Below are 13131 nucleotides of genomic sequence, written 5' to 3' on the forward strand. Positions count from 1 at the left end.
CGTTCCTTTTCAATGGTTTTATGTATTTACTGGCTTTCACTGTGCAGAAAACTTTCAAATCATTTGCAGTCAACTTAACATTACTGCTTACTTTCATAATTAGGATAAATGGTAGTATTTGCTCTTGTAAATATATGTATTTTTAACAGATTTTAGTAGTTGTCTTTTTGTATATTGTCTTCTCATCATTGAGACTGTGCTGTAATCCTTTATGTTTTTGTCATATTTCTCTAATGTCAATTTGCAGATGCCACGAATTACTCGTAGATCTCAAGCTGCTCGTCGTCGCGCTGAGGCTTCGCCTGTTCAGCGCATTGGCGTACCAACGCCATCCAGTGACTTTGTTGGCCGTGAGTATCATTTATATATTATTAAAGAATGGAGAGTATTTGTATATTCTGTGTGCTAATATATATTGTTTTTAGTGATTAATATATATCTTTTTCTTTATAGGCCATGGAAGTGGGCGAAGACACAAAGTGAACGAATGGCCAATTAGCGAGATAACTGGGCGCAGGCACAAGCTGGTCATTCCGGATGGGAGCCTTGATAAGAAAGTATGAATATTTTCATGATATTCAAATATACAATGTAGAAATGGATTGCTTATTGTCATCTAGCTATAATTTGTATTTTTTTTTGTTTTTTTTTCATAGCTGGTTCTTGTTATCGGGGCGTCCCATTTGCGGTCCTTGGCAGATGGCATCGTTAAAATGCAAGGAGGCTGCATATCTTTTGGATTCATGTCGACTCCAGGGGCTGACGCAGATCAGCTGCGCAAGGAGGTTGAAAAGGTTGTACTTCCTCGTGGTCCTGACGCTATTTGCGTTTTTGCTCCTTCCAACAACCTCACGTCCAGCATCAACCACGAAGACGCGGGACGGGCCTTTAAGATGTACCTTGAGGCAGTTCGTGAGCGCTGCACTAAGGTGTGTTATTGTTTTTTCAAGTCAAGTTTATTTATATAGCGCATTTCAGACACAAGTGCAATTCAACGGCTTCACATTAAAAAAGGGAAAAGAATAAACGTAACAAAAGGGAATTAAAAAGCTTAAAACACCAAGCATCAGTAGTTGATGTATTTGTAAATAATATAATTTAATAATGCAATTCTTTCTTTAGGTTTTCTGTATCGGTATGATTCCACGCTTGACGGAATCCATGGAGAAACAGGAGCTGTTCCAGCAGGAGTATCATCGTGTTTCGGCAAATCTAAGTATGGAGTAAAATAATTCGGATTTAATTTCCAGTATTTTGATGGCAGTTGTCTTTGGTGAAAATGATGTTTGTATAAATATACGTATTTTTGTTTTCAGAGATCCCGTTTTATTCCATTGCCGAGGACTTCCCCCTAAGTCGCGTTGATCTGTGGTGTCATGATGGGGTAAGTACAATCTTATTCTGAATGTAAGAAAGTGGTGAGATTTTATATTCAATTCTTATTTTACTTGTCTGTTGTTTTGATGATTTGTATACATTTTTTGGTTTAGATTCACCTTGACGACAACAAGGGGATGCGCATCCTCAGTGATCGTATTTGGGTGTTTGCGCATCAGTTCCTGCACATGTCTGCACCCAAGCCACTGGTACAGAGTCAGGCAGCTGCTCCGTATAAGCCGAGGTTTGTGCCTCGTCTGGTTGTGAAGGGAGTGGAACGCGTTCCACCTCCACCCCCTCCAGAGTGGACAACCGGGAGATACGGCAGGAAGGTAAGGAAGTTTGTTGTTCCCAATGTACTTTCATGCAAGGATAGGATTTAATTTAGTTAAGTTGGTATGTAATGTTCTGAAATGGCTTTTGTGTGTTCTTTTTATAGAGGAGCCATTCGGGGGAATCTGACTCTGATTCACCCAAGGAAAGGGTGGTTCCTGATAAGGTGAGTGTTTCACAACCACTTGTTGTAAAGCATTTTTAATGTGATTAGTATATTCATTATTTCAATTTTTGTGTAACAGATTGCTACTCCAGTTTTGAAGGAGTGTTACATCCCCCTGAATCCTGTTCGTTTTTCACCTGATTTGTTGGTTGCCATGGAAAAAGTTTCTCCATTGGCAGTGGCAGCTGTTCACACAGGCAACGCAGTAAGTTGCAGTAAAGTGTATTTAAAAACAGTCTCAGTATTGTCTTTTAGAAAAGACACAGATCTGACATGTTGTTTGTGTTATAGATGAAGCCTGTGGAACGTGTAAAGAAACCAGCTGTCTTAAGGACCAGGCGTGTGAGACAGCAGGTTTGTAAAACCTCAAGCGAGTTAACTTTTCAGAACTTCAATGAGGATAATTGTTCAAAATTAATTTATTTGTCTTTGTCTTTCAGGTTTCAGCCACACCGAGCGTAACTCCTGCCGCTGTTGGTGTGGGGCTTGTGTCTGTGAAGAAGAATGTAAGTGTGGTCCATATTTATCTATTTATTATGTTAAAAGTGTAAGTAATATGAAACCTTAAAGTGTATTACTGAAAACACTTGATCTAAATTATTTGGAATCTTGGTTTAAAATCAGATTAATTAATGTAATGATTTTGTTTTATAGGTTGAGGCAACATCCAAACAGGTGGATGTCTGCGAGCTGCTGCCTTCTCCCCATCCTCGGGAGGTGTCTGACTGTCCTGGGTTGGTGTCTGTCCTTCCGTCCGAGCTGGTTTCTGACCGGGAGGTTTGTATAACAACATTTTTGGTAGTAAACATAAAGAAATAAATACAAATGAAAGAAATTATGTTTTCTAATGTCATTGTAGATGCTTGAGGTGTCGGTGGATTTCGAGTGCAGCCAAACAAGAGGTCAGTGTGTTAACTCCAATTCTTGCAGGTGTTCAGAGCGGTTCCCCCCTTCTCTTATTTTAGGAACAGTTAGTCATAGTAATCAGTCTGTTAGCAATACTTTAATGTCCAGTAGTGTTGTAGCTGCTATAAAACACCAAACTTCTCCAATTTGCACTTGGAAATCATCGGACGTTGATGGAGTTGATGCGGAAGGTCAGAAGTTGGCAGAATATATTGCTACAGAAAGACCTCAGAGAGGCACAAAGCCAGAGTTTTGCAAGTTGGTGGAGCGACAGATTATTTTTGGTAAAAAAAATGGAAAGTACTAATTGGGGGTACTACTTATGGTAAATTTAATTTAAATCTGGAGGAGGAATTTAGTGAGAAGTTACAGATGTATTTGTTGAGAAATGGAATGTGGATTCTTAATCTTGAGGGTTCATGTAGCTTGGTTATCCATCATGAATCTTACTTTGTCATTGTGGACTGTGGAACAAGAAATTTACAGGGGTTGGCATCAGAAACGGGTACATCTGTAGTGGTATTTAACACTTGTTTCAATGATTTAATGATTCACATTATGAATCTTCGGAAATCATTAAATGCGACGGAGTATGGCATGTCTGCGATTTCTGTACAACAGAGTAGCTTTGGTTTAGAAGCATGTACCACAGTCATTGCTGACACGCAGGTCACAGACGAACATCATGGTGCCAGTTCAAGTAGTCAGCAATCAGTTAGAGGATCATTCCATCAGGGCGATGATCGGTTTAAGTACGGGGGACTGCAGTGTGCAGCTGTGAGTCTTGTTGCTTTAGCAAAGCATAAGATGGATAGTGTTTTTTCATGGCAATCTGACACATTGGATAATGTTGTTGTCAGAGGTGATGCCTTGTACACTTATTTGCGGGACAACAATCTGATTAGTGGTAGGAAGGAAGTGCTCTGTGTTTCAGACTTGCCAAAGCAAGTTGATATTGACGGGTGTACTTTAGATTTGATGTATGGAGAGTTTGTTGCTGGACAAGTAGATGTTTTCCAGGGTGAGTTAATAGATTCTGGTGCGCACACTACTCTCCGTGAAGGATTGCAAAAGATGTGCGCCACATATGAAACTTGTGTTCTGACTATAAATGGAAGTACCTGCGCTCTTATAAGTCAGAATGGAAAGTATGCCGTTGTAGATTCCCATGCACGTGATTGTAATGGAATGATAAGTGTCTCAGGGAAAAGCAACGTTTTGTATTTAAACAGCTTTGATGATGTTTTGAATTATATTGAGAGATATGCTAGGCAAAAGAGAACCAGTCCCAGGTTATTTGAAATTAGTGGTGTGCAAATTCACATGCACAGAAATGAGACTTCATTTAGTCCATTTGGCAGTAATTTGTTGAAACCTGTCTGTGTTCAGGAAGTCTTGTGTACAGATAAATCTAGAGGGCGAAAGCGAAAGAAGCCTCAGAGCAGTTCATCTTGTAAAAAGATACAAGAAACTCATGAAGATCTTGTAACTTCAGATGTGTTTGTCACCAATGTGAGGACTAGAGCGTTAAAGTTTAATCCTCTTTCAAAAGTGGTGTCAGAAGCTGTTTGCAAACACTTGAACGTAGAATGCGAGAAAGGTGAGTCATCATCTGACTTGGTTGGGGACTTGGGGATCCCATGCAAGGTGGAACCCATCGTCGGGGACGGAAACTGTTTTTTCCGGGCTATTAGTCAGGCTGTAAGTGGGATTCAGAAATGGCACAGGAAAATTAGACTTGCTGTAGTGAAACAGTTAGAAAGGAATCCTCAAATGTATTGTAACATTTTGAGAAATGAAAATTCCTCTATAAATGAGTATATTAAAAGATCAAGGATGCAATATGTTGGATCCTGGGCAACTGAAGTGGAAATTCAAGCTGCAGCAGACTGTTTGGGTGTGAACATAGTTACATATTATATTGATAAATGGCTTGAATATAAATGTACTGCTGGTCAGTTCTCAAATCAGTGTGTGTATCTACAAAATATTCATGGTAACCATTACGAGACAGTTGTTTGTGTTAAGCAAACACAACATTGTTATGGTTACTGTAAGGAAAGGGTCTCAATTTCTCAAGGGTATAGTGTTCGAAATAAGACAACAAATGAACCTAATGTTGTCTTAGAAAGTACAAAAACTGCAAACAGTTACGTACTGGATGATGATAGTGTCATTATTCATGATGGTAATAAACATTTGTCATTTAATCCTGTGTGTACAGATGTTTCCAAAGCTTTGTGCAACAAGTATGATATTATGTTTGTGAAACAGGACACACAAGGATCCACGGCTTCTGGGCCTTTGGGGAGTGTGTGTAAGACTGAAGAGATTGTAAAAGATGGTAACAGTTTTTTCAGAGCAGTGTCTCTAGTACTAAGCGGTTCCCAGAGGAGTCATCGCAGAGTACGACTGGCTGCTGTTTCTTATTTGGAGAAGAACAAAGAGGGTAAACGGTTGGTTGGTAAAGGATTTTCTTCTGTGTCTGACTATGTTAAGAAGTCCTGTATGAAGTATGTCGGACATGAAGCTTCTGAAATAGAAATACAGGCAACTGCAAATGCATTGGGGGTGAATTTGTATGTGCATAATGGCAAGGAATGGGTCAAATATGGGTGTACAAGCTCCACTGGTATAAATGAAGGAATATATTTGAAATGTGACGGTGGTCATTTTGAGGTTATTACTTGTGTCTTGCAGGGTGATCAAGATTTTTGCTATGGTTTTTGTAAAGTTAATGATACATCAGACACACCATACAAGTGGAGAAGAAAATAAAAAAAAAAACAAATGACAGCACAGAAACAATTAGTTCAAGCACTTGTTCAAGACATTTAAAGAAGAAAATTACATTTAAAAAAGTGAGGTATTATCAACATGATTTGGAGTATAAAGACAAGATTAAATTGAAAAGTAAACCAATGTATTGTACAAAAATGTCTTATAAAGAGAAAAAGATTGCCGAATTAAAAAGAAAGTACAGGGAAGCTAGGTTGTATAGAGAGAAACTAAAGGCATTGTTGAGGATGAAATATCAATTTGATACATTGTATCAACAGAAGAAAAAGGCTCTAAGTAAAGAAAAATATAAAAAGAATTTACTGTATCAAGAGAAACGTAAGATTTTGAGTAAAAAAATATATAAAAATGATTTACTGTTTCAAGAGAAACTTAAGACTTTAAGTATAGAAAAATATAAATTTGATTTGCTGCATAAAGAAAATGTAAAGATGATGAGTAAAGACAAATATAAATTTAATTTATCGCATAAAGAAAATGTAAAGGCAATGAGTAAGAAGAAATTTAAGCTTAATTTGCAGCACAGACAGAAATTAAAAGAGATTAGTAGAAGAAGGTATCATGGTAACATGGAACATAAGAAAAAGGTTTCAGTGCGTGTGAAATTAAATCAACAGCAACGTAAGGAAATGTTAAAAGAAATTGCTTTTTTGTTATCAAACAGTTTTTAGATAAGGTTAAAGATGGGCCAGATTTTGTCTGCTGTGTCTGTCATAGACTGCTGTTTAGACATCAAGTTTTAGTGTGTAGGAAAGATTTCTATTCCAAAAGTCAATCTAGTGCTGTAATTGCAGCAAAATGCATTTCTGAAGATTATGTGCACAAATGTGACAACAGTTGTGCTGTGCAATGTAAATTGACAGAGTCATCCAGAGGTAAACTGATGATTTGTTATACCTGTCATTACAAGATGAGCAAAGGTGTAATGCCACCAGAAAGTGTGACCAACAATTTAAATGTGGATGTTATCCTTCCACAATTGGCTTGTCTAAATAATTTAGAACAGTATTTAATAGCTTTACATATACCATTTATGAAAATGTTGGCTTTACCCAAAGGGGGACAAAATGGTGTACATGGACCAGTGACTTGTGTTCCAGCAAATATTGTTGAAACATGTAATGTATTGCCTCGTTGTAATATGGAAGGATCTTTGCTTGCTGTAAAATTAAAGCGTAAATTAACTTACAAAGGTCATTATAAGTATCAATTTGTTGATACTTTGCATGTACGGGAAGCACTTAAGTATTTAAAACAGTTTAACAAATATTATAAAGATATAGATTTTAATGAGAATTGGATCAATGAGTTTTGTAGAGATGAAGATGATGTAGTGGAGAAAGATGTCATTTCTGACATTTCTGAAAAAGAATTGGAGGAGACTGAAGAGTTGTTGCACGATCGACAGCAGCATTGCATGTTTCAGGATACATGTCTCATGCCTGTTGACATAGGTCAGGAAGCTTTGGATCAGTATTTGGATAATATTTTAAATGTTGCTCCTGGTGAAGGTAATAATCCAGTAAAATTACTAAGTGATCCAGAAAATGAAGGCAAGTGCTTCCCTGGTTTGTTTCCATCTGGACAAAATACTTACCATGCAAACAGGTCACATCGTTTAACATTGTTTCGGTATTTTAATAACAGGCTTTTCCATGCTGATGGTAGATTTTCATCAAATGTTGAATATATATTTTATTCACAGTACATGTCTGAATTGGAACAGGTTATTTCTAATGTGTCAGTAGCATTGCGTAAAGGGCAATGTGGTAGACCCCAGAATTTGGGTGACTTGTTGAAAAACGAGGAGTCTTTGAAGAAGTTGTTGGAGTTTGATGATGGCTATCGGTTCCTAAAACCCATTAGAGGGACTCCAGCTTTTTGGCAGTCTGCAAAACGTGACATCCTGGCCTGTGTTAAACAGCTGGGTAAGCCTACTTGGTTTGCGTCGTTTTCATCAGCAGATATGAGATGGACTAATCTTTTATATACCCTTTTGAAACAGGATGGCCGAACAGAGACGGCTGAACAATTGGAATGGGCAGATAAATGCGAACTCTTACGTCGAAATCCTGTGACTGCTGCCAGGATGTTTGATTTTCGATGGCATGTTTTCTTAAGAGAAGTTCTCATGTCTCCTGCTAATCCCATTGGTAAAGTCGTTGACTATTATTATCGTGTTGAGTTTCAGCAACGTGGTTCCCCTCATTGTCATTGCCTTTTCTGGATTTCTGGGGCTCCAATCCTAGATCAAAACACAGATGAGGAAGTTGTGGAATTTATAGATAAGTATATTAAATGCGAACTTCCATCTGAGGATGAACCATTGTTTGAAGTGGTTACATCTGTTCAGCAGCATTCAAAACGTCACTCAAAATCATGTAAAAAGAAAAATACAGTTTGTCGTTTTAACTTTCCCCGACCTGCATCTAGCAGAACATTTATTTGTCGTGACGAAAGGGATAAGAATAAGACTTGTACATGTAATTTGGATAAAACCAGCAGCAATGTACAGTGTGCCTGTGCAAGTAAAGAGGCTATGGCTCAAAATCAGGCAAAGGAGATTCTAAGTAAAGTGAAGAGTCTCCTTGCAGATGAAACTTGTCCCTATAGGACTGTAGAAGAAATTTTCAGAAGAGTGGGTATAAACCAAGAAATATTTGAAAAGGTCTATAAACGCGTTAGTCAACATACACATGTAGTTTTGAAAAGAGAGATTAATGAAATTTGGATTAATCAGTATAGCCCACCGCTGTTAAAAGCATGGAATGCTAATCTCGATATTCAATATTGTGTAGATGCATATGCCTCATGCTAGGAAATGCCCAGAGAGAAGCATCCAGAGATGGCAATGTTAGTGCTAAAGAAGCGTTAAAGAAGCTTGGTAGTGTATATCTACATAATCGGGACGTCTGTGCTCAGGAAGCGGTGTATCGACTAACCAGTATGCATTTAAAGGAGTGTTCTAGGAAGGTTGTTTTTATTCCAACTGGTGACAACATTGTGAAAATGAGTTTACCTATTTCTGTTTTGAGACAGAAGGCAGCTACAAACGATCTCAGTTCAGAGGAAATGTGGATGACTGGTTTGGTTGATCGCTATAAAAATCGTCCAAAAGATGATATTTTTAACGAAATGTGCATTGCAAAGTTTGCATCCGACTATCGGGTTCTGTCCAAGAATGAAAAATGTAAATCTGCTGTCAAGTTGAACAATGGTTTAGGTTTTGTGGCAAAAAGAAGTCGAACACAACCATCAGTTGTTCGTTATGCGCGTTTTTCAGAGAGCAAAGATCCAGAAAAATTTTATCAAAGCATAATGCAATTATTTCTGCCGTATCGCGTTGATGGTGATCTGAAGCCTTCAGGTTGTGAAAGATTTGAACAATTTTATAGACTTGGTGTGGTTAAATTTATTGATGGAACCAAACATTTAGTGAAGTCTGTCGTAGATTTAAATAGAAGTGAATTTGAAGTGGAATCTTGTAACCTGGAGGCAGCAGATCAGGTGGTTGGCGACGTACTGCTTGAAAATGCATGGTGTGAGTTGTGTCCTGAAGTGGAGATGGAACGATTGGAGGGTGTGGAAGGAATGAAACAAATAAAAGCAACGCTGAGTGATGAAAAAGAACACATCCCAGATTTAAGCTCATCTTCCAAGGGAAATGCATTTGAGAGGAAGAACATGCTGAGTAGAATCGAAGGCTTAGCATTAATTAGATCTTTGAATGAAAGACAGTTCTCTGTTTTTTACCAAATCAGGCAATGGTGTTTAGACAAGGTAAATGGAAAAAATCCTGAACCGTTACACATTTTGATTACAGGAGGTGCTGGCACAGGTAAAAGTCATTTGATCAGAGCGATTGAATATGAATCAAAACGAATATTGTCACCAATGTGTCAATACTCTGACAACACACCTGTTTTATTGACTGCTCCTACAGGTATTGCTGCGTATAATTTGGAAGCAACAACAATTCACACAACATTTTCTATTGGAATTGATGTCCGCTTACCGTACACTCCTTTGGGAGAAGAGAAGCTCAATTCATTACGTCTGAAATATAGTGATGTACATATTCTCATCATAGATGAAATATCAATGGTAGATCACAATTTGCTATCATATGTGCATGGTAGATTGCGGCAGATCAAACAAACGGGAAACTTAGGCTCATTTGGAAACATTAGTGTAGTGGCAGTTGGAGATTTCTTCCAGTTACCTTCTGTCAAAGGCAAACCGCTGTATTCTGATGGAGTTGGCAGCAACTTGTGGTCTGATTTATTTAAAGTTGTGGAACTAACGGAAATAGTTCGGCAAAAAGATTTTGTGTTTTCCCAGCTGTTAAACCGGATGAGGACTCGTTCAAAAGAGACCCCTATGCTACCTGGTGACATAAACGTTTTAAAAGTTTGTGAAACGGGTGAGGTCAGCTCAGCCTTGCATATATTTGCAACAAATCAACAAGTAAATGAGCATAATATGAAACAGTTGTTTGCCCAGAATATGTGAAAATTGAGGCACAGGATTCTGTAAACGATAAAAAAACAGGCAAATTGCGGTTGTTGCAAGGGAGTCACGCCAAAGCTTTACATACCGGTTTGTCAGAGGTTCTGTTGTTGGGTAAGGGTGCACGTGTTATGCTGTGTAAAAACGTGGATGTCGGGGATGGTTTAGTTAACGGTGTTTGTGGCACTGTGACAGATATCATAACACCAGAAAAGGACAAGTTTCCTAAATTGGTTTATGTTAGATTTGATGACGATCGTGTAGGCATCCACAGAAGGAAAACGTGTGTGTATGGGTCCTCGGATGTGGTTGGTTCCACACCTATTGTACCCGAGGAGGAAAGGGCCACTGTTAAAGGTGGATTGCGACGACAATTTCCACTGAAATTGGCGTGGGCCTGTACGGTACACAAAGTACAAGGCTTAACTGTAGACAAAGCTGTTGTTTGTCTAAACAAAATCTTTGCACCTGGTCAAGCTTATGTTGCTCTAAGCAGAGTTATGAGTCTTTCAGGTTTGACGATTCAAGACTTTAATGAAAAAAGGATTTATTGTAAGGATGACATTACGGTTGCTATCCAGAGTATGACACCCCTTTTGATGTGTGGACCTACACAGTTCAGCGGATTTCACACATCTGCTTTCACTGTGTTCTTAATGAACGTCCAAAGTTTAAATCGACATGTTAAAGATTTAGCTTTTTGTACTCAGCAATGGAAACCTAAATGTATTGCTGTAACAGAAACATGGATTCTTGAACCTCAAGCTGATACGGTAAAGATTGATGGTTACAGTTTCAACAACTGTCCCCGACGTTTATCGTATGATGGTACCCAGCCATCGTTGATTGGGTTGCAAGACCAACAACATGGCGGTGTTGGCATGTATACTGCAGATGGTGTGGAATATGAAGTTTTAAAGCCACCACAGGTCAATTTAGAGTGTTTAATTTATAACTTTTTGCATTTGAACATTAAAATGGTTGTAATTTATCGCTCACCACAGTATCCTCTGTCATTATTTAAAACAAATTTGGTAAAGATGCTTGACTGGCTGGAGCAATTGTCAACTGGAACAATAGCATTGATGGGAGATTTTAATGATGATATTTTAAAGTCATCAACTATCTTAAATTGTGTTAAAACCAGAGGATATGTTCAAATAGTCCAGGAAGCAACTACTGAAAGGGGTAGTTTAATAGATCACATCGATGTTAAATCGGATGTTTATGAGGGAGAAGCAGTGGTAATACCAACATATTTTAGTGATCATGAAGGAATTCTGTGTGGTTTTAAGCTGATTTAGTTATTTAATGAAATAATTATTTGTTTTAGTTTTTGAAGTACAGATGGAGAGTATATTTGGGGGGGAAGTATTTATTTTTTAATGTTTTTTTAACTATTCAAAACCCTCCGAGCAACATAACAAAGTAACACAGAACCAGGGAAACAACACGACACCAGAACGGGGACAGACGACAGCTAGCACTGATAAACAAGGTGGCCTCGGCTTACCATTGCACACTGTACATAAAAATCCACAAACATTCTCAAGGAGCTTAACAACTCCATTGCACACAGCACATAAACGAACAACACCGGAGTGTGGTTTTAAGCTGATGTAGTTTTTAATGAAATAATTATTTTGTAGTTTGTTTTTTTTTTAAGTACAGATGAGAGTATATTGGGGGGGGAGAGTATTTTTGTACATGTTATTTATATAACTATTAGTTTTTATTTTAAATGAAGTTTATGTTTTCTGTATATTTTACAAGGTTTAAAAAATGACAATTCTGAATCCCAAAAAGTTGAACGATGTGACAGCTCACAGGCAAGAGGGGGATTCTCCGCCACGATTTGCCTGTGTGACCTGCCCCGTCTCTTTCCTGTCCCAAAGGGGGCTCTCACTTCACATCAGGAGGAAGCATCCCAATGCATACTTCTGTGCACGGAAGGAGCTGCCGCTCAGTAAGTCAGGACTGAAGATGAAGGCAGAGACTAAGATGGGTGAGGATGCAGACCGTGAGGCTGCAACCTTCCAGGAACTAATAGTGGCCCTTCCGCCTGTCCCGGAGGTGGCGCATTAGCAAAGTGCTTGTGAGAATGCTAAGCACTTTAATTACCTATGTTATGAAATTTGCATAAAATTTGTGTTCTATTTAACAGTAAACAAAAGTCTTTATTGTGTAAAGGTTTCGTTTCTTGCATTAAGACGGCATTTATTTAACTTCCACAGAAATATATTTGAAAGTAGCGATAAACGGCTATCATTATAAGTTAACATACAGAAATTAGCATGCTGTTCTTAATGCAAGTTTTGCTTTACCTTGTCATATAGCATTAACCCCTTCAGACCTGCATTTTTTTGGCTGAGCAAAAAAATTTTTTTCAAACTGATTCTGACTCCTGTCCAACATAAAAACAAAGTGCAAAAAACACATTTTTGGTAACTCATGTTTTTAATGGTAATTTTTCATGTCCATTCCAATGGACGCCACGACAAAATGAGCGTAAAATATCATAAAAACATAAGCAAAATACTGCTGAGTTTTTCAACGTAGTAACCAATTTTGAGTCTTTGTACAGTTTTGAACATGCAAATTAACTTAATTGTGTATCACAGCGTGGGTAGGGAACAGCAGTGAGGTCATCACCAGGAAAACCCAGAGCCTGCAAGAAGATAGACAAATGACTCAATCTGAACATGCACATGATCACAAAAGATGTATGACTGTAGATAAGATTACCTGAAAAATCTGTTTTCTTTTAGTAAACTGTCATGGAACTTCCAACGCATAACCATACTTATTATAGTAGGCTAATGAACTGATAGCACGTTTACTTGGAATAGAACTGGAGTTGACTTGAGATTGAACTTGAAATTGAACTTGAACATGAACATGAGAAGACATCAGCTTGTGGATGTTTTCATGTATTCTCATTTTCGATGAGAAGCCTTGAAGCAGTTTCGGTGTGGCACAAAACACAAGTGGATGTTGCATTTGTCACAAAAGACATGTGTCTTTCCTGCACAGTATGGCAT

General features: G+C 38.1%; 1 protein-coding gene across 1 annotated transcript; it reads left to right on the forward strand.

Moving 5' to 3' along the window:
• Window positions 1-247: 247 nt before the first annotated feature.
• On the forward strand, window positions 248-12175 carry LOC142380531 (uncharacterized). Its single transcript, XM_075466448.1, has 12 exons — window positions 248-350; window positions 454-557; window positions 657-929; window positions 1123-1216; window positions 1317-1384; window positions 1491-1709; window positions 1817-1876; window positions 1956-2081; window positions 2168-2230; window positions 2317-2382; window positions 2531-2610; window positions 11986-12175. Exons 1-12 carry the CDS (start codon window positions 248-250, stop codon window positions 12173-12175), a joined length of 1446 nt encoding a protein of 481 aa, XP_075322563.1.
• Window positions 12176-13131: the final 956 nt, after the last annotated feature.

The sequence above is a fragment of the Odontesthes bonariensis genome, chromosome 5 (assembly GCF_027942865.1).
Source record: "Odontesthes bonariensis isolate fOdoBon6 chromosome 5, fOdoBon6.hap1, whole genome shotgun sequence".
Taxonomy (NCBI): Eukaryota; Metazoa; Chordata; class Actinopteri; order Atheriniformes; family Atherinopsidae; genus Odontesthes; species Odontesthes bonariensis.

What these genes read in the sequence shown, in the direction of transcription:
- LOC142380531 (XM_075466448.1), top strand. Translation starts at nt 248, where the DNA reads ATGCCACGAATTACTCGTAGATCTCAAGCTGCTCGTCGTCGCGCTGAG. An exon ending in ATCTGTGGTGTCATGATGGG is followed by an intron (nt 1,385 to 1,490) that starts GTAAGTACAATC and finishes TTTTTGGTTTAG; the next exon opens with ATTCACCTTGACGACAACAA. An exon ending in CCAGGCGTGTGAGACAGCAG is followed by an intron (nt 2,231 to 2,316) that starts GTTTGTAAAACC and finishes TTTGTCTTTCAG; the next exon opens with GTTTCAGCCACACCGAGCGT.